The 19,911-nt window shown below is 40.9% G+C and overlaps 2 protein-coding genes across 2 annotated transcripts in view; one reads left to right on the forward strand and one right to left on the reverse strand.

Moving 5' to 3' along the window:
- Positions 1–2,357: 2,357 nt before the first annotated feature.
- Positions 2,358–8,360, reverse strand: LOC124148203 (cell division cycle-associated protein 3-like). The gene is made up of 4 exons (XM_046519181.2): positions 8,282–8,360; positions 5,650–5,885; positions 5,202–5,393; positions 2,358–3,885 (listed from the first exon to the last, which is right to left on the reverse strand). Exons 2-4 carry the CDS (start codon positions 5,870–5,872, stop codon positions 3,611–3,613), a joined length of 690 nt encoding a protein of 229 aa, XP_046375137.1. The 5' UTR covers positions 5,873–5,885; positions 8,282–8,360; the 3' UTR covers positions 2,358–3,610.
- A 66-nt stretch (positions 8,361–8,426) lies between these two features.
- LOC124148205 (ubiquitin carboxyl-terminal hydrolase 5-like) overlaps positions 8,427–19,911 on the forward strand; it is a 43,013-nt gene continuing 31,528 nt past the window's right edge. Inside the window, exons 1-7 of the mRNA XM_046519183.2 lie at positions 8,427–8,567; positions 10,223–10,348; positions 12,831–12,885; positions 14,628–14,746; positions 16,587–16,693; positions 17,735–17,970; positions 19,446–19,540. Of these exons, the coding sequence (XP_046375139.2) occupies positions 8,454–8,567; positions 10,223–10,348; positions 12,831–12,885; positions 14,628–14,746; positions 16,587–16,693; positions 17,735–17,970; positions 19,446–19,540 (852 nt within the window). The 5' untranslated portion in view covers positions 8,427–8,453. The remainder of the gene's footprint in view (positions 8,568–10,222; positions 10,349–12,830; positions 12,886–14,627; positions 14,747–16,586; positions 16,694–17,734; positions 17,971–19,445; positions 19,541–19,911) is intronic.

Genomic DNA, 19,911 nt, shown 5'->3' on the forward strand with positions numbered 1-19,911 from the left:
GACCAATCAGATTCCACCTCTCGTATCGCTTACATTTGCTTTAAACAAAATGGCGGCGCCCGGTCAAGACGATCTGATCGATATCAAGATCTATATTGAGATAAAACGAGTCTTACATCACGAAGTGCATACAATCACGTGAGCACCTTGACTAAAAACAGGAAAAGATTTAGAAAATATCTGTTGACAAGTTGGCAGTGCCAAACCAATGGGGTCTACACGAAACTAACAATTTTAGGGATTTGACGTGAACATGGACAAAATTATATTCAGGTGATCACTTTGAAAAATATGAAATGGAAAAACAACACTTTATCAAGAGTCTCATTGACATCAGTTTGAAATCAACATGTGAACAAAGACCAAAATTCCCTTCTAGACAAAACATTCTGGGGTCACTTGGCCTAGTTTGTTACATTGTTGAAATGTTGAAAGCTAAAAAAAATAAATCTCTCTCACCGTAATGATGTTTTTTTTTACTGAAACTGGTGGCCATTTTGACCCTTCTCCTCAAAGTTGTACCAAGCCATGTGTGAGTAAGTGAGTATGGTTTTACACCGCTTTTAGCAATATTCCAGCAATATCACGACGGGGGACACCAGAAATGGGCTTCACACATTGTACCCATGTCGGGAATCGAACACGGGTCTTCGGCGTGTCATGTGAACGCTTTAACCACTAGGCTACCCGACCACCCCGTGGACATATGAACATAGTCAGCAGATGTGGAGAGTGATGGGTGGACTGGTAGAGGAAAGACATAACAGGACAAAAGTCACCAATGATTATATAATGAATAACTACAAACACAAAATGATCATGTTGATGGAACATTTATTATACTTGCAGACCATTTAACCACAATGTTAACAGTCTCTCAGTCCAATAATGAGCGAGTGATATACATTTATACACAATACAAATACAATTCTGATAATGAATTATTGATCTTGTCCTTAATAGGTTTAAGGTAACACCTATTTAGTAACCTGAAGGTCCCGAAATAACATGAAATGAGAAAACAGTTAATATTTTTGTATTAATTTCTCCAATATATTTGGAAGTATATACATAGATAAAATCAGTTTGGACATGTGTGTACCAGTCCTGAAGTGGCAGTCTGGTGAGGTCATGCCAAAACATTATCTGTCAATAAAATATTTTTTTTAATATTTTCTTAAATATAGTCTACAGACAGATAAAATGAACTGCATGATTTGTGGAGAATGTTTAAGATGCCTCTCTGCACAGTGCCCCGAGTTGATGACGTTACAGAGTCAAACATTATCAGGCCTAATATGTACATCGCTAATGGAATATTTACACATGATAAATTATCAAGTTATCATACACATGAAAGTTATGACAGTTGCATTCATCGAAATCTGAATATCACACGTGCTAATATTGGTTTCATATTGCCATGAGTTCATCTACAACACTAGTCAAGCTCTATCAGAGGTAAAATCTCACATTCTCCCCTGTTCTAAGAAACATACAAACATCTGTCACTCTGAAACACATAAAATAATGGTTCTAAAATAGGATTGTGCTATTTGATACCAGGAATTTATCCAACACGACTAAACTGATGTTATATTTAATGCTGTAATTGGATATACATGCAGCGTAGATCGTGTAGGTAGGCAGAGCATGTACTGTTGTGTTAGTCAATACACAGTACAACTCCACCTTGGTTAAACTGCTGATGGTCTATAACGCTCCTCAATTATTTGGACCCCAATGGTAGTGTTGTAGCGAGGGATCAGTGTAATATCAGATTGTGCACTTAAACAGAGAAAGTAACACACATAACAGACTTTTCATTTGATACCGTGAACTATTCCATATATTGCTTTTATTGTATACTGTACAAAACCGCCATAACTAGTGCAGGGAGATCGACTTATGACAGGGGTAATGTTTACTCTATAAGAACCTATAGCAGTTGTAGCTGTTATCTTATAATACAGTTGCACGACAGACACAGCTTCTACACATCCTAAAGCATGCTATAGCCGACGAGCAGTTGAAACTGCAGTCTAGAGAAACACACTTACAACAGTAATGGCCGGAATGACATCTTAATCATTCAAGTGGCAATCTGACAGACGTTGGTGGCAACATGTTGAGAAGATATTATATACAACAGGATGGCATAACAGAAAATGTACTTGAACATGTGTGAGTCAGTGAGTTGGGTTTAACGCCGCTTTTAACAGTATTCCAGTTATATCACGGCGTGTCATCTTAATGTGTGAGGAAAGCCCGAAGTGATGCAGGTCTCAGACGATTACCACTTTGGTGAAACCCACGAGCACGGGTATGGTGCTGACAAACCAAGAAACATAATTGGGGCGAACCGGGATTCGAACCCACAATCATAGGTTTCTGGCGTGCCCAAGGGATGCAACTGTGCACAGCGAATCGCGGCGCCTTAGACGACTGGACCACCCGTGCCCCCTTCTTGAACATGATGCTTTATTCACTTTATAAGAACACTGCCAACCAAACACATCCAAATGACATACAATGCATCACCCAAATGTGAGATTTCATATTTACTTAGTAAATCTACTTATCATGTTTATAACAATTAATTAGTTTTAGCACAAAAGATCATGTCTTGTCGACAACAATTGAAACATGACAAGACAAAGCTTTCACTTAAGATCTTGTAGACAGCAATTGAAACACGACAAGGCAAAGCTTTCACTTAAGATCTTGTAGACAGCAATTGAACACGACAAGACAAAGCTTTCACATAAGATCTTGTCGACAGCAATTGAAACATGACAAGACAAAGCTTTCACTTAAGATCTTGTAGACAGCAATTGAAACATGACAAGACAAAGCTTTCACATAAGATCATGTCGACAGCAATTGAAACACAACAAGACAAAGCTTTCACTTAAGATCTTGTAGACAGCAATTGAAACACGACAAGACAAAGCTTTCACATAAGATCTTGTAGACAGCAATTGAAACATGACAAGACAAAGCTTTCACATAAGATCTTGTCGACAGCAATTGAAACATGACAAGACAAAGCTTTCACATAAGATCTTGTCGACAGCAATTGAAACACGACAAGACAAAGCTTTCACGTCAGATCTTGTCTAGTTGACAGCAATTGAAACAGATTAGAAGACATATATAAGCACCTGTGAAAGATGAAGCATGTTGGTTTGTCAGTTTATTTAGAGGTAGATGTATGCAAATGTTATCAAGGAACAGGTCATAATACTGGTGGTTTACTTCTCATGTCATTTACTTTTTATATATTTTGTGTTCAACATGTTCAGTGTTTAAAATGCTAAAAATTCCAGTCTAGTAATTCTCAAGAATGATTTCATAAAATATGCACTAAAAGGAATGTGTTCTTATTTTCTGACTCACGTGACACTGATTAAGTGGACCAAGGTCTACTCTTATCACGACCAGGGTCACCTGCAAGATGTACTTAACAACCCCTGACATCAAGACAGTGTGACCTTTCAGCACCCTAGTCCAGTCATGTGTCGTGGGTATCACAACAGTAGCATCCAGTAAAAGTAGTTGATTGAGACTGCAGTCATTTGTCAAAGATGAAATATATTTTGAGCAGATTTCACATGTCAACATTTTCCTTATCCTGCGAGGACCGTAGAGCCCCGAGCCGACACTGACGAGCTGCGTCGATCTTCTTTGTCTGTTTCCTGTGCATGATGACCCGTGGAGAGTTGGTATCTATGACAACGGTAGAGAGGGGGGAGCGGGGCGGGGTGGAGGTGAGCACAGACTTGGGGGTGGAGCTGAACGCCTTGCTGGGTCTCTTCTTGTCATAGAACAGCTTCTTGGGTTGTGTCTTCTGCCCTTTGGGTTTCTTTGTGACAACTGGCTTAGCTGAATATTACAATAGGTTATATCATGAGAACAGAATCATACATAGAGAATACTACACTCATTCTCGTTAGATACCATTTTTACAAAACGAGTGGACTTTCTATGGTAACTGACCGAGCGAAAGCGAGGTCAGATACCATAGAAAGTTCATGAGTTTCGTAAAAATGGTATCTAACGAGAATGAGTGTAGTATTTTATTTATTACCCACGTTAAATATATATTTAAGTGTAAATACAAAACAACTATCTATCGTTAACAGACCAAACTGAAACCAGTTGCAAATCTGGTTGCGCATGAATATTGATATATGCCCAGATATGGGCACTGTTGACATTTCTATGTATACACATTAACAACATTGTCATGACGTTTTAGAGCTACTTCTTCCTGCATGAAATGATGAAGTGATGAAGTAGTTCTGAAACGTCAACAAAGAATAAAAAAAGTTGCTATCCATTAAAAGTGTTCTTCCATCTTCTAAATGCCTATCAAAAAATGCACTCAGTCACCCCTACATAGTTTATCAAATTCATGATTTCATGTTGGTAGTTGCACAGCAAAGTGGGCTCTTCCCACAATGAGTGACAACATTAGAATGAAAGTTAAACATATCCCAACTGTAAACATGACAATGAGATGTGAGAACTATATTCAGTGAGGATTGATGATCTTGCCTGTTTAGAGTGAGTGTTTTTAGCAATATTCCAGCAATATCACGGTGGGGGACACCAGAAATGGGCGTCACACATTGTGCCCATGTCGGGAATTGAACTCGGCGTGACGAGTGAACGTTTTAACCACTAGGCTACCCGACCGCCCCTGCCTGGTTAGAAGGCTAATGAGAGAGGAGAGCCCTGACTCTTCCGGACACATGGCTAACTTTGGCAAACTTTGACCGACCAATGGAATGACTGACAAGAGGTCAACATTAGCCAATCAGAAGCAGCTTTCTCGTGCATTAGGGCAAAAGTTTTATACGGGTGACTATGCTTCGAAACATATTATATATTCGATTAAAATTTTGAAAACTGAACAAAAGAATATTCTGGAATGGTTAATAGATGGCCTAAGCTGCATGGATTCAGTCATAAAGCCTGTATTTGTCGTTCGGAAAAGCCCCTTATAAATTTTTTGAGTTTGCAGGATTAGAAAACACTTTCCGACTGTCACTTTCGTGATCTGGTAAGAGATGCTGTGATTGGTCGGATGAAAGATGACCCGTAATGGGATGTCCTCAGATCTTTGTTTTGCGGTAGCGAGAACTAGGATCTGATTTTAATAAGATTGCTCAGGAAACACAACAAACAGGACTCACGGTTCGTGACAAGTAGACTTGAAGACTCGTCCACGTCGGACAGTGACATGTGCTGGAGCTCGGCGGCCGCCCCCAGGTCATCCTTCCTGTCCAGTTTGTCTGGCTCCCCAATATCCTGCTTGCAGGGCATGTCGGGACTCGTGTTGGCCTCCAGAAGGGGCTTGACATCCTCTTGGACAGACTTGGCTTCATCTAAAGGAAACAGCACATGGTTGACAAACTGATCTGGGATTGTAAATTCTGCACAACAAATTAAATACTTGTGTTTCCATGTGAGTGTTGTTTGACAACATACTCAGCAATATTCCATATATATTACAGGGGCCTGTCGATTGTCAAGACAAGGAAGACCCTTGCTTCAAGATCTGTAGTTGGACAATTCCATTTCCACAGTTAAATCTAATGTTTTGAACTTGATTTGAACAGAATGCTTTCTGGAATATTATACCTTTTTTCATGAAATTGTTAATGGGTGTCCTCCAAATTCCAGGTGTAGGTGACCGTGGGTCAAGAAGTCCATCAGGTGTTTTGTCCACCATGATAGGCGTACGTGGAATGTTGTTGGTTGGTGAGCGGGGATCGTCATCGAGTTGGCGACTGGCGATGTGACACTTGACTGGGGTACCAGTTCCGTCATCCAACATTTCTATCTTGCTGCCAATTGCTCCCATGATGAGATGTTAACTGAAAAATATAGAAGCATGGACCGTCAGTATTCATCTTCCCGAGGCAAGAGAGTTAACCGACTTTAAAAGTCTAGTTTCCACCCTTGCCAAACTAGGCTGGAATTCCTGGGCATGATCGTAGCGCCACCAGTGGCTAGTACGAGTTATGTCCCTTCTATGCCTCTCCTATGGACCAATCAGATACCACCTCTCGTATCACTTGCATTTGCTTCAAACAAAATGGCGGCGTCCAATCAAGACGATCTGATCGATAATCGAGATCTATATATTGTGATAAAACGAGTCTTACACCGTGTAGTGCATCAAATCACGAGAGCACCTTGATTAAAAACATGAACAGATTTAGAAAATATCTGTTGACAACGAGTTAGTGGTGCACATGCTTTGCAAATCCTGCAATCAATCGAAATCTGCATCACAGTTTCGGAGTACGATTTTGAGTGGACTATGCACATGATGCATAGACTCGTTAGTCCAGCCAAAATGCAACTCGATAATACTAGCCTAGTTCGGCAAGGGTGGAAACTGGACTTTTATAGTCAGTTAATTCTCTTGCCCCAGGAAGATGTCAGTATTAGGATGAGCTGTTCCTTATGACATCGTTTTAGTTCTCAGCAGCCTACAATGTATACTAGTGGTTAGCTGAATGTGTGATCATGAGGGCAGATGAGTATTGCTGGGTAGTCTCAATTACAGAGACCAGTCACTTACAGAGTTGGATACGAATGAGTCCAAATTAACTACCAGGGTACCCGACCCTATCCAGGTATCTGCTGAAGGTCCCAAGGGTTGGGTACAAAATGTCTGATTTGGAATTGTTTTACCAGAGCCTTGGTAAAAACTATTTACATACACACATATGCACTGAAGTTGACTGAAGTTTTATCTTTACTCATATAAAATTCAAAATGTAATGCAAACATTAGCAACTTAATTTTTTGGGATAACCATGGAATTGTAAAGTTATTGTCATTAAATTATTTCACGAGATTAACCACAGGTCAGGGTAATCTTGTGAGTACCTGGTCCTATGTACATGATGTAGGACCCATCCGACCCGATTAACCCGTCCCAGCCATACTCTGAGAATAATTATCAAAACAAACACCAATTTCCATTCCTTATGATCACCCCACTACTCATCAACCTGTACTCATTCCATTCCAAACACAATATGGTAGGTAGGTATCCAGTATGACATGTATGATGCATGTGTATCATGCATGTGTACCATGAAGAGACTTCTGGATTCCTTAATACTGGATGGTTCCCTTTTAGAATTATTTTTATTTCACCTTATAGTATTACATAACTTCATATCAGGCACAATGCCTTAGTCTAATTGCTGTGATCTGGTGATGCAATTTTAAATGTAATTATAATTGCTGAGACGCAAACATACTTACAGCAAGCTGAACTTTTGTAGCAACATGCATTAGACTGGTTCAGCATGATCATATCGATACAAATAGTCGTGTTTGCCCTTTGTGTGCATGTTGACTTCCTAAATTCTGGTGGTAATTTAATTTTCGGATGTTATTATTTGTGGTCAGGATGTGGAGCTAATCTAAATGCAATTGCTCCTCATAAATGTAGTCCATAAAGCAGAGCTCCAGATAAGCTTTTGGTGTTGTGGGTATTTTACCCATGCATTTTAAAATCACTACGTATCAGTAATTCTATCTGGGTATTCAAATTTCTGTTACCCACTAGTTTTTACACATGTGGGTATTTAAGTTAAATATTTAAACACACTATTCATCTAGTCCCTGCAAACTGGTGTTGTGTGGGTTCGAGAGCTTTATAGGACTAAAAAATACCACGATACTTCCACAAGAAAGTGTGATGGCAAATGATCATGATGTAACTGTCATCGTGGAGTTTGGCAAGGTTGACGGAATGCCCGTTTATAATTTCAAAATAAGTTGCTGATTTGCCAATCGAATACGCAGGGTTACTTCACAATATTTTGAATATACGCACAAGTTTTATTTTTGTAGCGTATCTGTAATGTTCGTTGCGTATTTGATACGCTTGGATATTATTTTACTGCCTATTTCTGCATTTCTGATGCGTTTTTTACACAGATACGCAGCTTATCTGGATCTCTGCCATAAAGTGCATTACTCTCTTAGGGTTTTCAACACCTGACCAGGCTACGAGGCTAGTGGTCCATGGTGAGAGCAAACATCCAGAACGTCCCCGTCAGCTTTTCAGACTTATCCGTATTCGGCGTATTTAAATTCCTGGTATATGCATAAATCCGTTTGTAACTTCACTAATTACGCTCAAACATTAAATAACGGGGGCCCCAAATTTACATTCAAAAAGCCTCCTGTTGGTACACCTACCCTTTCACAACAACATGCAGATATTGCCCGAACATTTGCTTACCTCCTTTCCATGCAGACAAGGGTCCGTATACAAGTTTGAACTTCCCGCTTCAGCCAATGAAATGCAGTGTCATATTTTGGTAGGCACAAAACGACAGAAATGACACGATTTCTGATTGGTAGATAGAAACCGGTACCAAGGGAGATAACATCCGGTTTGTTAGAGTCAAAGCATGACAAGTGAAATGGCAATGGAGCAACTAAAACAACATTTGTCTAAGATAAGATCCCCTGGTGGCGGCGAGAAAGTCTACAAGGATGAATGTGCATATTCTTTTGATAACCCTGTACGTATCAACTCTGTAATTTCTCGCGCAGTGACATACTGTTTCTATCCACTTACGAACCTCGACTAAAAGTGAAAACACAAAACAAATAATTCTGATGGAAAAGAAAATTACATTATCCCTGCTATCACATGTTATCTCCTTAAACATTTGCATGACCACAAAACAGTATGTTTTGATATTGATTAATGTTTTTAAATTTCTCATAATAAAATATGATAGCCTATTTTTTCTTTGTAAGATTAATTATTTAATTTTTTTTTGAAGTTGCTGTAAATATTTGCTAAGGGCATCTTGTGGATCATCACCTGGATGAATGGCAAGGTGTCAAAATAGTACCAGTTTAAAAAGTTTATGGAAAGGCTGTGATGTAACTTGCAACGAAGAGACAGGTCAAAACGGCCTCATGTCAGAACAGCCTCTAAAGGTAAAGTCAAAACGGCCACGGAAAAAAGTCAAAACGGCCACGGAAAAAAGTCAAAACGGCCACAACCCATAGTCAAAACAGCCACACAAAACATCACAACGCCCACAACAAAAAATATAAAAGGCTAACTCAAGTATTGTGTCACATTAATTATATTATAGGAGCGGTCAGGTAGCCTAGTGGTTAAAGCCTTGCTCGTCACGCCGAAGACCCGGGTTTGATTCCCAACATGGGTACAATGTGTGAAGCCCATTTCTGGTGTCCCCCGTCGTGATATTGCTGGAATATTGCTAAAAGCGGCGTAAAACACTACTCAGTCAGTAATTATATTATATACATTGTATAACAGTTCTTAACATTACCATGTGCACACAGTTCTTAATTCATCACTAACTCAGTACTATACAAGTGATTACAAAGTTCTATATCACAGTTCCGTATCACATATTAAACCCATGGTCGATGGTTTGAAGTGCATATGTTCAGCAGCTCAGATGGTGTTATGTCGCCTTGTACATTCTCCAGCCCACAAAGATTTCTTCTCACTGGTTTATAGTATTCTTATGTATGTAGCTGCGGAGTTTGACAGCTTGTATCTGGGAAACCTGAAGGCCAGACAGAGACGCATCCTTGTGTAGGATTAGTTTGAAATAAAAACACTGAAAAGTTTCCTCATTAGGATAAAATTTCATTCCTGTTTTCACAACAGATTGGTACACTGGTCAGTACAGAGATCAAAGTAAATTGATGACATGTGACCTCTACTGGAAGATATTACATTGTAATAACAACATTTAACATGTATATTCTGTACACATCCTGCTCACATTAATTTATTACCATGGACATTTTGACTTTTTCCCTGTGGTCGTTATGACTTTTTGTGTGTGGCAGTTTTGACTATGAGTTTGTGGCCATTTTGACATTTTTGTGGCCATTTTGACTTTTGAGTATTGAGGCCGATCTGACATGAGGCCGTTTTGACTACAACCAAAAAGGAATATCATCTGCAGACTGGTGGAATTTATGACACATGTTTACCAAGATGAACAAGGACTAAGAGAGGTCTTTGGTTGTTTTTAGCCTTTGGGATATTTGAGTAAAAATCTGAAACTGTTGTAATCACTTCTTCAAGGTGACGTGAACAGGTGATGAACTTATGAATCAAGTGTAAAAGAGCACTGTGGTGAAGGTTTAGTTGACTGGTATATATTTAATGCTTTATCAGGAGAGTGAAGATGGGCTGTACGTGTGTATGAACACATTCCTGGGTGTGGGAAAGAAACATCTGATGCGACACTACAACAAGACTGGAAATGCTGTGTTTCTCAGGATCAAGAGAATTCGCATTGAGGTATGCATTATTTGTTTGTATTAAGCAGGTTAATGTAACTTACAGCTGATAGGAGTTGGGCTTAGATTTGGAGCCCTGTTGGAAATGAGTCCTTTTAGTTTCCATGGTTTTAGTTCCATCATATGACCATGTATCTCTATGCATAATCGGTTCGTTTCCGTAAAGCAGACCTGAACACATGGTTAAGGGGTATAAAAACCAATGACCAGGCAGGTTTTGGGGTTCATTAAGGTCGGACAATAGAGACAATGTGTTGTTACAATCAATGGGGTAAATTAAAAATAAGAAGTGGCAAAGAAATGAATAATGATTCAAGCATATATTTATTCATCTTCCCGAGGCAAGAGAGTTAACTGACTACAAAAGTCCAGTTTCCACCCTTGCCGAACTAGGCTGGTATTATGGAGTTACGTTTTGTCTGGACTAACGAGTCTATGCATAGTCCAATCAAAATCGCGCACCGAAATCAAAATCCGGTTCGTAAACTGTCGTGCAGATTTCGATCGATTGCAGGGTTTGCAAAGCATGTGCATCGCCAATTTGTTGTCAGCAGATATGTTCAAAATCCTTTCATGTTTTTTAATCAAGGTGCTCACGTGATTTGATGTATTTTGCGATGTAAGACCCGTTTTATCACAATATAGATCTTGATTATCGATCAGATCGTCCTGACTGGGCGCCACCATTTTGTGTGAAGCAAATGCAAGTGATACGACAGGTGGAATCTGATTGGTCCATAGAAGAGGCTTAGAAGGGACATAATTGGTAATAGCCACTGGTGGCGCAACGATCGAGCCCAGTAATTCCAGCCTAGTTCGGCAAGGGTGGAAACTGGACTTTTAAAGTCAGTTAACTCCCTTGCCTCGGGAAGATGATGAAGCCTAAACCGTTAACCCAGCCCATCATGTTTATATTAATCTGCAGAAAATTTCAGACACGCACCTTGAATTTTGTAATATCAGAAGTTAACTGTATAACTATCTGAAAGACTGAATGATTTAGAAAGAAATCTTTGTCCTATGTCATGCATATTAAGTCGAACACCGTTTTGTCGAACTTGGATATGTTGAAATCACCTTCCAGTCCTGGGAGTCCTTAGTATCAACATTCAGCATTAAATTGCCTTGATGTCCTGACTAGTTCAAAATACAAAATAACATCTACACACCTACACTTGCCAAACTTTCAACTCTCTTCACTCACTAATGACAGGCCTTAATTACATCAAACGCAGGATGCTTCCAAATCACAGTGCACAACAGAAATATTCGCTTTGTTGGTTGTCGCTAACCACAGATTAATCAAGCATTTTTCCAGATCCCCACAAGTTCGACACAACGATTGATCATGTTCCTATTACAACCAATGAGAATAAAATATGGCAAGATAAACTCTTGCATGGCTCCTTTATCATTCATGAGTAACCATGGTAACATCACCCTGTTGGGATTCTGGGTTAGAATCGGTCACCAGCACCCTCTGCTGGTCGTCAGTGGTGACCAAATGGATCGAGTGGTCAGCAGTGTTTGAAATAAGTGAGGTGAAATGGGGTTTAAAGTCGCGTCCAAGATTATTGCACTTATATAGAAACGTGCATGCACGTGTGTGTGTTTGTGTGGCTGCTTGTACTAGTCCGGACTGATGCCGATTTATAGTGCTAGCTCACTGAGATACCATGCCGCAGTTTAACATGAATACTCCACTCAGACACAGTATACTGACTCCGAGCCAACCAGGCCTTGTATTAGCCCCTTAATGCCAAGCGCCAGACAGGGTAACAACAAGTACCATCTTTTAACGTCTTTTGGTATGACGCAGCCGGGGATCGAACCCCGGACCTTCCGCTCTCCGGGCGGACGCTCTACCACTAGACCACGGAGGCGGTCTTGAAATAAGTGCCTTCCCGTAGGCCAGTGGATGGTAGATTTCATATCAGGGCCTGTCAGATTTCGTATCAGAGCCTGTAGTTTAAAATTTGAATGGTTCCTTATGGCCTGCAGTAAAGTTACGTCTCTGTCACAATAAGCTGCATTTTTTTTTTAAATGAGAGCTGAAGTTTGTGGGTCCTGATGGCAGACTGGGAATTGTTTTTATCTTGAACACTGACGGTCAGGCTAAGTAACTTGGTATGATTGTACCTCGATGGCATCACATTGTACCCTAATATCTTGCACTATCCAGCACTGGATGATCTGGTCCATATTTGATTATTTAAAGGCCACTGTCATATAGCTGGAATATTGCTGAGTGTGGCGTTAAATAAACAAACAACACAAAACAACATCTGTGGAAGGCTTTGACCCTGTCACTACTCATAGATTCATAAATCATAATTTATAGGGGGGAAATCGTCCTTATTTAAGTTATGAATATCGTATCCATGTAGGATTTGTCTGTGGACTATTGGCATTGTACTAGTGCCAGTGTCTAATGGTCTTCAGTATGTTCTAAGTTGTACAGCTCTACTTTCTGTCATTTGCAGATTCCACAGACAGAGGAGGCCGAGCCTCAAGTGAAACCAACAAAACTTGCAATAGGTAAGTAGAGATGTCACGATACAGAAGCCACACAATATGATACATGTCACGATACGATAGGTATCTCGATACAGAAGCTATGATACGATGTGCATCATGTGGGTTTTGTGCAGGAAACCCAGTCATTTGATTTGGAATAGAGTAAGTAACGATAAGAATTTATGGATGAACAACTTCTTTATTACAATTAAGAGCGACGTTTCGGTGTAGGTTCTAACACCGTTATCAAGCAAGTGATATACACAGTGTGGTTGGCAAGTATATATACAAGTGTGAGGCAATGTTTATACAGTAGAGTAGATATTGTTATACTGGAGTAGAGAAGCCTGTTATGTACACACACGGGTAGTAATGACAATCATCGGTGAAGTCAGTGACATAAACAATGGGATTATGGCTGATTGGGGTCTTTGATGAGTTGATGGTACGCCGGGTGTATGTAATAGCCTTGGTCACGGTTGATTGACGGCTGTATTCTTTTGCTGTTGATGGCTTCTTGTAGTTTCCTGATCTTGAAGTCTTTGAGGTTGGTAGGGCTGTGACTCTCTCCCACTGAATGCTGTGGCTTGGGTTGTCACGGATGTGGTCATCTTTGGAGACTGAGCTTTGATGTTCTTTTATACGTGTTTTGAGGGGCCTAGATGTTTCTCCTATGTAAGCTTGTCCACAATTGCACGTGGCAGTTGGGTATTGAATCCTTAGATGTACCAACCAAATATGGCTATCTTGTTGACGTGACGTCACACATGAATGAACGGCCCGTGGCAGGTGGTGAGTGTAGATAAGGTTTCCTAAGAGATGATATTGTGTTTCGATAAACGTTATAATGTCAGGCAACTTCGTATTGCTCCATTCCTGTTTGCAGCATATCCATTGCGTGTAGACATTGATTTTTAGCGAGCCAGGGCATTGCGTAAGCATTATTTAGGGTTGAACAAAAGTGTTTTTATGAGCACCTGATAGCTAAAGAATCACTATGTGCTGTTTGCTTTCAAAAACAATGTGTGTGAGCATCATGCTCCCAAGAAACACGCAAACTGCCAAATCATGCATCGTGATTCAGCATGCACATGTATGTCTTAAAGTCACATCTTTCCGAGGCAAGAGAGTTAACTGACTTTAAAAGTCCAGTTTCCACCCTTGCCGAACTAAGCTGAAATTCCTGAGCTCGATCGTAGCGCCACCAGTGGTTATTACGAGTTATGTCCCTTCTAATCCTCTCCTATGGGCCAATCAGATTCCACCTCTCGTATCACTTGCATTTGTTTCAAACAAAATGGCGGTGCCCTGTCAAGATGATCTGATCGATAATCAACACCTATATTGTAATAAGAGGGGTCTTACATGGCGAAGTGCATCAAATCACGTGAGCACCTTGATTAAAAACATTAAAAGATTTAAAAAAATATCTGGCGGTGTACATGCATTGCAAATCCTGCAATCAACTGAAATCTGCACAACGATTTTGATTGGACTGTGCATAGACTCGTTAGTCCAGCCAAAATGTAACTCCATAATACCAGCCTAGTTTGGCAAGGGTGGAAACTGGACTTTAATAGTCAGTTAACTCTCTTTCATCGGAAAGATGTAAAGTCAAGGAGATGTCTTTATGAATTCAAAGATGCATTATTTACTTTCTGAATAAATATGTTTTTATTGAACTTTACATGAAGAAAAGATATGTTTTTTTCTGTTAGTATGTTAAAAGATGGTTACCATGGTTACTGATGTTTTGTCTCCAGGAGTGGAGGGAGGGTTTCAAGTGGATGAGAAGAAGTTCCGTTTCGAGGAGACGACCTCCGTTGTGGTGATGCCGAACCACCTCGAGATCGCTGTGCCAAACCCAGATCTCCCTGATGCTGTAAGTCATCTTTACATGGTTTTTTTTATATATTATGTTTTTATACATTTATATACTGCAGGTATCCAGGTACCAGTATCTGCTCAAATGCGGTTTGATTTGTTCCCCGACCAGTTGATCCGTTTCCATTTCAGTTATCATTCTCAACACCCTGGGGAGTATAAAACCTCAGCTGCCTGGGGCGCTAGAAGGTTTTTACATACACTTCACATTGGGTACCCAATCCCTGCTGGGTGAACAGAGGCACATTTGAAATAAGTCACTTGCCCAGGGTGACAACACACGTTTTGACACTTGTGTTTCGGGTGTATGTACGTATTCATGTTTCCACCATCTGGTCATCTGCCATGTACTGTACACTAGGAGTAGTAACAACACTGTAAGGACCTGTACACATTGTTGGTCCCAAGGTTGACTAACAACCCCGTGCCTAGCAGGATACGATCTCAGCACCTGGCACTTTTGACCACTTGCCCACTCCGCATATGTTTAAATGTCAGGACTGAAAGAGAACTGTTTGGGCATATATTGAGAAATTACGAAACACAGACTCAGATTTTGGATGGCAGGAGGATAAATTGTTACTGTTACAAGCATCTCCATCTGAAACTAGTGTGATGGCACCTAGTGTGATTACTTTCATACCAACCTGAATATGGATGTCAAATTACTTCGAGGTTTTTCCAGGGGGCACGGTGGCCGAGTCGTCTAAGGCGCGGCGATTCGCTGTGCAGAGTTGCGTCCCTTGGGCAGGCCAGAAACCTATGATTGTGGGTTCGAATCCCGGTTCGCCCTGATTATGTTTCTATGTTTGTCAGCACCATACCCGTGCTCACTGGTTTCACCGAAGTGGTAAACGTCTGAGACCTGCATCACTTGGGGCTTTCCTGCCACATAAAGCTGACACGCTGTGATATAACTGGAATAATGTTAAAAGCGGTGTTAAACCCAACTCACTCACTCAAGCTGGTTCCAGGGGTATTATGTGATATTGACTTACAGTTGAACAAAAATAACCAGCAGGTATTACCAGTTTTTATGTAATATTATTTTACTATGTTTATAACAGATGACTTGTTTAGTACAGATGTTATTTGTACTCTTTTCAAATATATAGGTCAAAATAGCTATAGCAACGATAATATTCAGTAACAACCCATTTTTTGCCAAATGTTTTTGATGGCTGTTTTCAGCTGTGATTAAACATTTGTGTTGCAAGTAAAACAATAAGTCAGTCAGGTTGCTTATTTGAGTTCACCCGTTAAGATTCAGGTTAGAAAAGGTCTTCAGCAACCCATGCTTGCCGTAAAAGGCGACTATGCTTGTCGTAAGAGGCGACTAAGGGGACTGGGTGGTCAGGCTCGCTGACTTCGTTGATACATGCCATCATATCCCAGTTGCATAGATCTATACTCGATTATTTACAGACCGCCGTCATATAGCTGGAATATTGCCTTTGCAGCGTCAAACAACAAACAAACAAATGATATTTGAGTACCTTGTTTAAATAAGGAGCCCATCCTTCAATTGTTTTAGATTCTGTCTGTTTCATCCAAGAATTACCGTTATGGTTTTAGAAATGTCCTCCCCAGTCTATAAGTTTTAATGTCTTAGAGCAATATGCTGCTATGGCTAATTTAGCTTCATCTGGGAAGTGACATATCGCCATCTTCCCACATAAATTCTTTTGTGCATGACATAGTGTTATTCAAATACAAAATGTATGACTGACATAGTCCGAGTCCAGAGTGTTATTATACTGCGATGGAGGTAATACCTGGCTAATGGAGAATATTGAACCCTGTTTGTCAATTCCAACTACAAATGCCTGTTCCTGCAGGTCCAGATCTCCGTGGCCACCATCCTGATGGCCGAGGATGCTTGGAAGCTGGAAGAAGCAGCAGCCATGGCAGGAACATGGGATGGAGAGATCCGACAGAAATCCAGGTGAGATGGGAGTGAGGGAGGGAGTTGGGCCTACTGCCGATTTTGGCTTGCTGAAATACCCTTTTTTTATGATCAATGATTTTTTTTAATAATATCCCAATTTTTCTCAAAATAATATTTTCCCCCAATTTGCCACTGAATGTCACTTTCCAAAGCGATGTAGATGGAATATTGATGACCGCAGCATTAAATTAGAAACATCCAAAACAACAAACACACTTATCTGAGAATCAGGTTGGTTGGTTGGTTGGTTTGTTGTTTAACGCCGCACTCAGCAATATTCCAGCTATATGACGGGGGTCTGTAAATAATCGAGTCAGGAACAGACAATCCAGTGATTAATATCATGAGCATCGATCCACGCAATTGGGATCGATGACATGAATCAACCAAGTCAGCGAGCCTGACCACCCGATCCCATTAGTCGCCTTTTACGACAAGCAGAGCCACCTTTTACGGCAAGCATGGGTTGCTGAAGACCTATTCTACCCCGGAATCTTCACGGGTCCTGAGAATCGGGTAAATCTGTAGGCACAGCTCAGCATGTAGAGGCGCTGTCCTTTGCAGGGGTAGATTTCACAACAAATTTGTATGTAGCCAGCAGGGCTTGCTCCTTTAAAAGTTACTGGCCCTTCTCCATACTACAAGCTACAACTGGTGGTGAAGGCCGCGTAGTGGCTGAACCTGAGATCGCGTAGCCACCTAGTGGGGCTCTGAAAATATTAAAACTCTTCACCCCTTAAACGTTTTTTCCTGCTCTCTGAGATTAATCTTGGCTTCCATTTGCCTCATTTCATGGCGTCTTATGAGCAAATAAAGAAAATGTTGTACACAACATTACAAAATGGCGTCCGGTTATAATTCATCCGAGATAATCCAATTAAAAAAATTAAACATACACAGTGAATGGTTGATATTTTGACTACCCAGAGAGGCCATCTACTTTATGTTTCAGCTAGCTCTTTGTAATTTTAATTGGCCACTGTCCAACGGGCCAGCAGTTAAACTGCCCCTGATTTATTGTGCGGTCTTGTTGTCCAGACATGCGGACGACCTGCTACAGCTGGACACTGGCCGCAAGATCCCCCCCAGTGGCTGGAAGTGTGAGAGGTGTGACCTCACCACCAACCTCTGGCTCAACCTCACAGACGGATCCATTCTCTGTGGCCGCAAGTTCTTTGATGGCAGTGGCGGCAACAACCACGCCGTGGACCACTTCGCAGAGTGCAAGTATCCCCTGGCTGTCAAGCTAGGGACCATCACCCCTGACGGTGCAGGTACGGCCTTCAACTGTGACTAGGAGTCACTTCCTAGATGTCTTTATGAGTATTTTGTCATTAAAACAGGTCTGTGTCTAGGTGTGCAGAGAGTCCAGACAAATTTTATCACACATGCTTTTAAGGTGAATAATTCTTTATCATGTATATTCAATGTGTCGTGTGTGTGTTTAAAAACTGACTTGGGGTGGTGGGGTAGCCTTGTGGTTAAAGCGTTTGCTCGTCATGTTGAAGGCACGGGTTTGATTCTCCACAAGGTACAATGTTTCTGGTGTCCCTGCCGTGATATTGTTGGAATATTGTTAGCCATAAAACCATAGTCACTCACTCACTTTAAAATTGATTTATTTGTGACCAGAACAGCAATGTTGAACCTCTAGGTCAGACAGCTTGTGTCAGGTGTATCATATTCTGAATGAGTCGCCTTCAACACATACATTGTGTCTGATTACTTTCACTTGAACATTTTCAGTGAATTTCAGTGCTGAAATTCAGGTCACATTGCATCACAATTAATAAGATTAAAGGTGGGCTGTGCAGAGTGGTGTCCCTTACCTGCTCGGATCTATTGTGGGGCTGAATATTATCTCGGATTCTCACCTTTCAATGGTAATACCATACAGCATTACTGTGCACTGTGGCTGCGTATTCCCACTAATGTCGAGCCCTGCCTTCCTCCTAGACGGGTACTCATATGACAAGGACGACATTGTCACCCCAACACAGTTGATACGACCTCCCACTAATGTCGGGTCCTGCATTCCTCCTAGACGCGTACTCATGTGACGAGGACGAAATTGTCGCCCCTACACAGTTGATACGTCCTCCCATTAATGCCGAGCCCTGCCTTCCTCCTAGACGTGTACTTATATGACGAGGACGACATTGTCACCCCAACATAGTTGCTTCTTACTCCCACCAGACATTCTAGTGTTGATCTATGTATTCTTCCTAGACATGTATTCATTTGACAAAGACAACATTGTCACCCCTACACAGTTGATACGTCCTCCCACTAATGTCGAGTCCTGTATTTCTCCTAGACGCCTACTCATGTGACGAGGACGACATTGATCTAGTGTTGATCTATCTATTCTTCCTAGACATGTATTCATTTGACAAAGACAACATGGTCACCCCTACACAGTTGCTACATTCCCCCACTAATGTCGGGCTCTGTGTTTCTCCTAGACGCCTACTCATGTGACGAGGACGACATTGATCTAGTGTTGATCTATCTATTCTTCCTAGACATGTATTCATTTGACAAAGACAACATGGTCACCCCTACATAGTTGCTACATCCCCCCACTAATGTCGGGCTCTGTGTTTCTCCTAGACGTGTACTCATGTGACGAGGACGACATTGATCTATCTATTCTTCCTAGACATGTATTCATTGACAAAGACAACATGGTCACCACTACATAGTTGCTACATCCCCCCACTAATGTCGGGCTCTGTGTTTCTCCTAGACGTGTACTCGTATGACGAGGACGACATGGTTCTGGATCCCCATCTGACCAAGCACCTGGCACACTTCGGCATCAACATCACCGCCATGCAGAAGGTAGGACTACATGATGATGAGGGAGATGTGTCATCTCCTTTTGACAAAGGGAGTTGTCTCCCTTTTCATCTTGCACGCGACTGATCGTTAATGATTATAATACTAATCATACTTATGCGAAATGGTGAGGACTCGATTGTGGATTTGGGTACATGAGTACTCAATATGTGTGTGTGTGTGTTTTTTTGGCAACCCTCCCAAAAAGTATTAATAGTTAAAGTCACGTGGGATGTTCATGATGTCAATCACTGGATTGTCTCGTCCAAATTCGATTATTTACAGACCGCTGTCATATAGCTGGAATATTGCTGAGTGCAGCGTAAACAACAAACAAACAAATGTAAAGAAAAAAGCAAAATAATAAAAAAATA

Source organism: Haliotis rufescens, unplaced genomic scaffold (genome assembly GCF_023055435.1).
Source record: "Haliotis rufescens isolate VD_foot unplaced genomic scaffold, xgHalRufe1.0.p SCAF_42, whole genome shotgun sequence".
NCBI lineage: Eukaryota > Metazoa > Mollusca > Gastropoda > Lepetellida > Haliotidae > Haliotis > Haliotis rufescens.

What these genes read in the sequence shown, in the direction of transcription:
- LOC124148203 (XM_046519181.2), bottom strand. Translation starts at nt 5,872, where the DNA reads ATGGGAGCAATTGGCAGCAAGATAGAAATGTTGGATGACGGAACTGGT. An exon ending in TAACAATTTCATGAAAAAAG is followed by an intron (nt 5,394 to 5,649) that starts GTATAATATTCC and finishes TGTTTCCTTTAG; the next exon opens with ATGAAGCCAAGTCTGTCCAA. An exon ending in AAGTCTACTTGTCACGAACC is followed by an intron (nt 3,886 to 5,201) that starts GTGAGTCCTGTT and finishes TGTAATATTCAG; the next exon opens with CTAAGCCAGTTGTCACAAAG.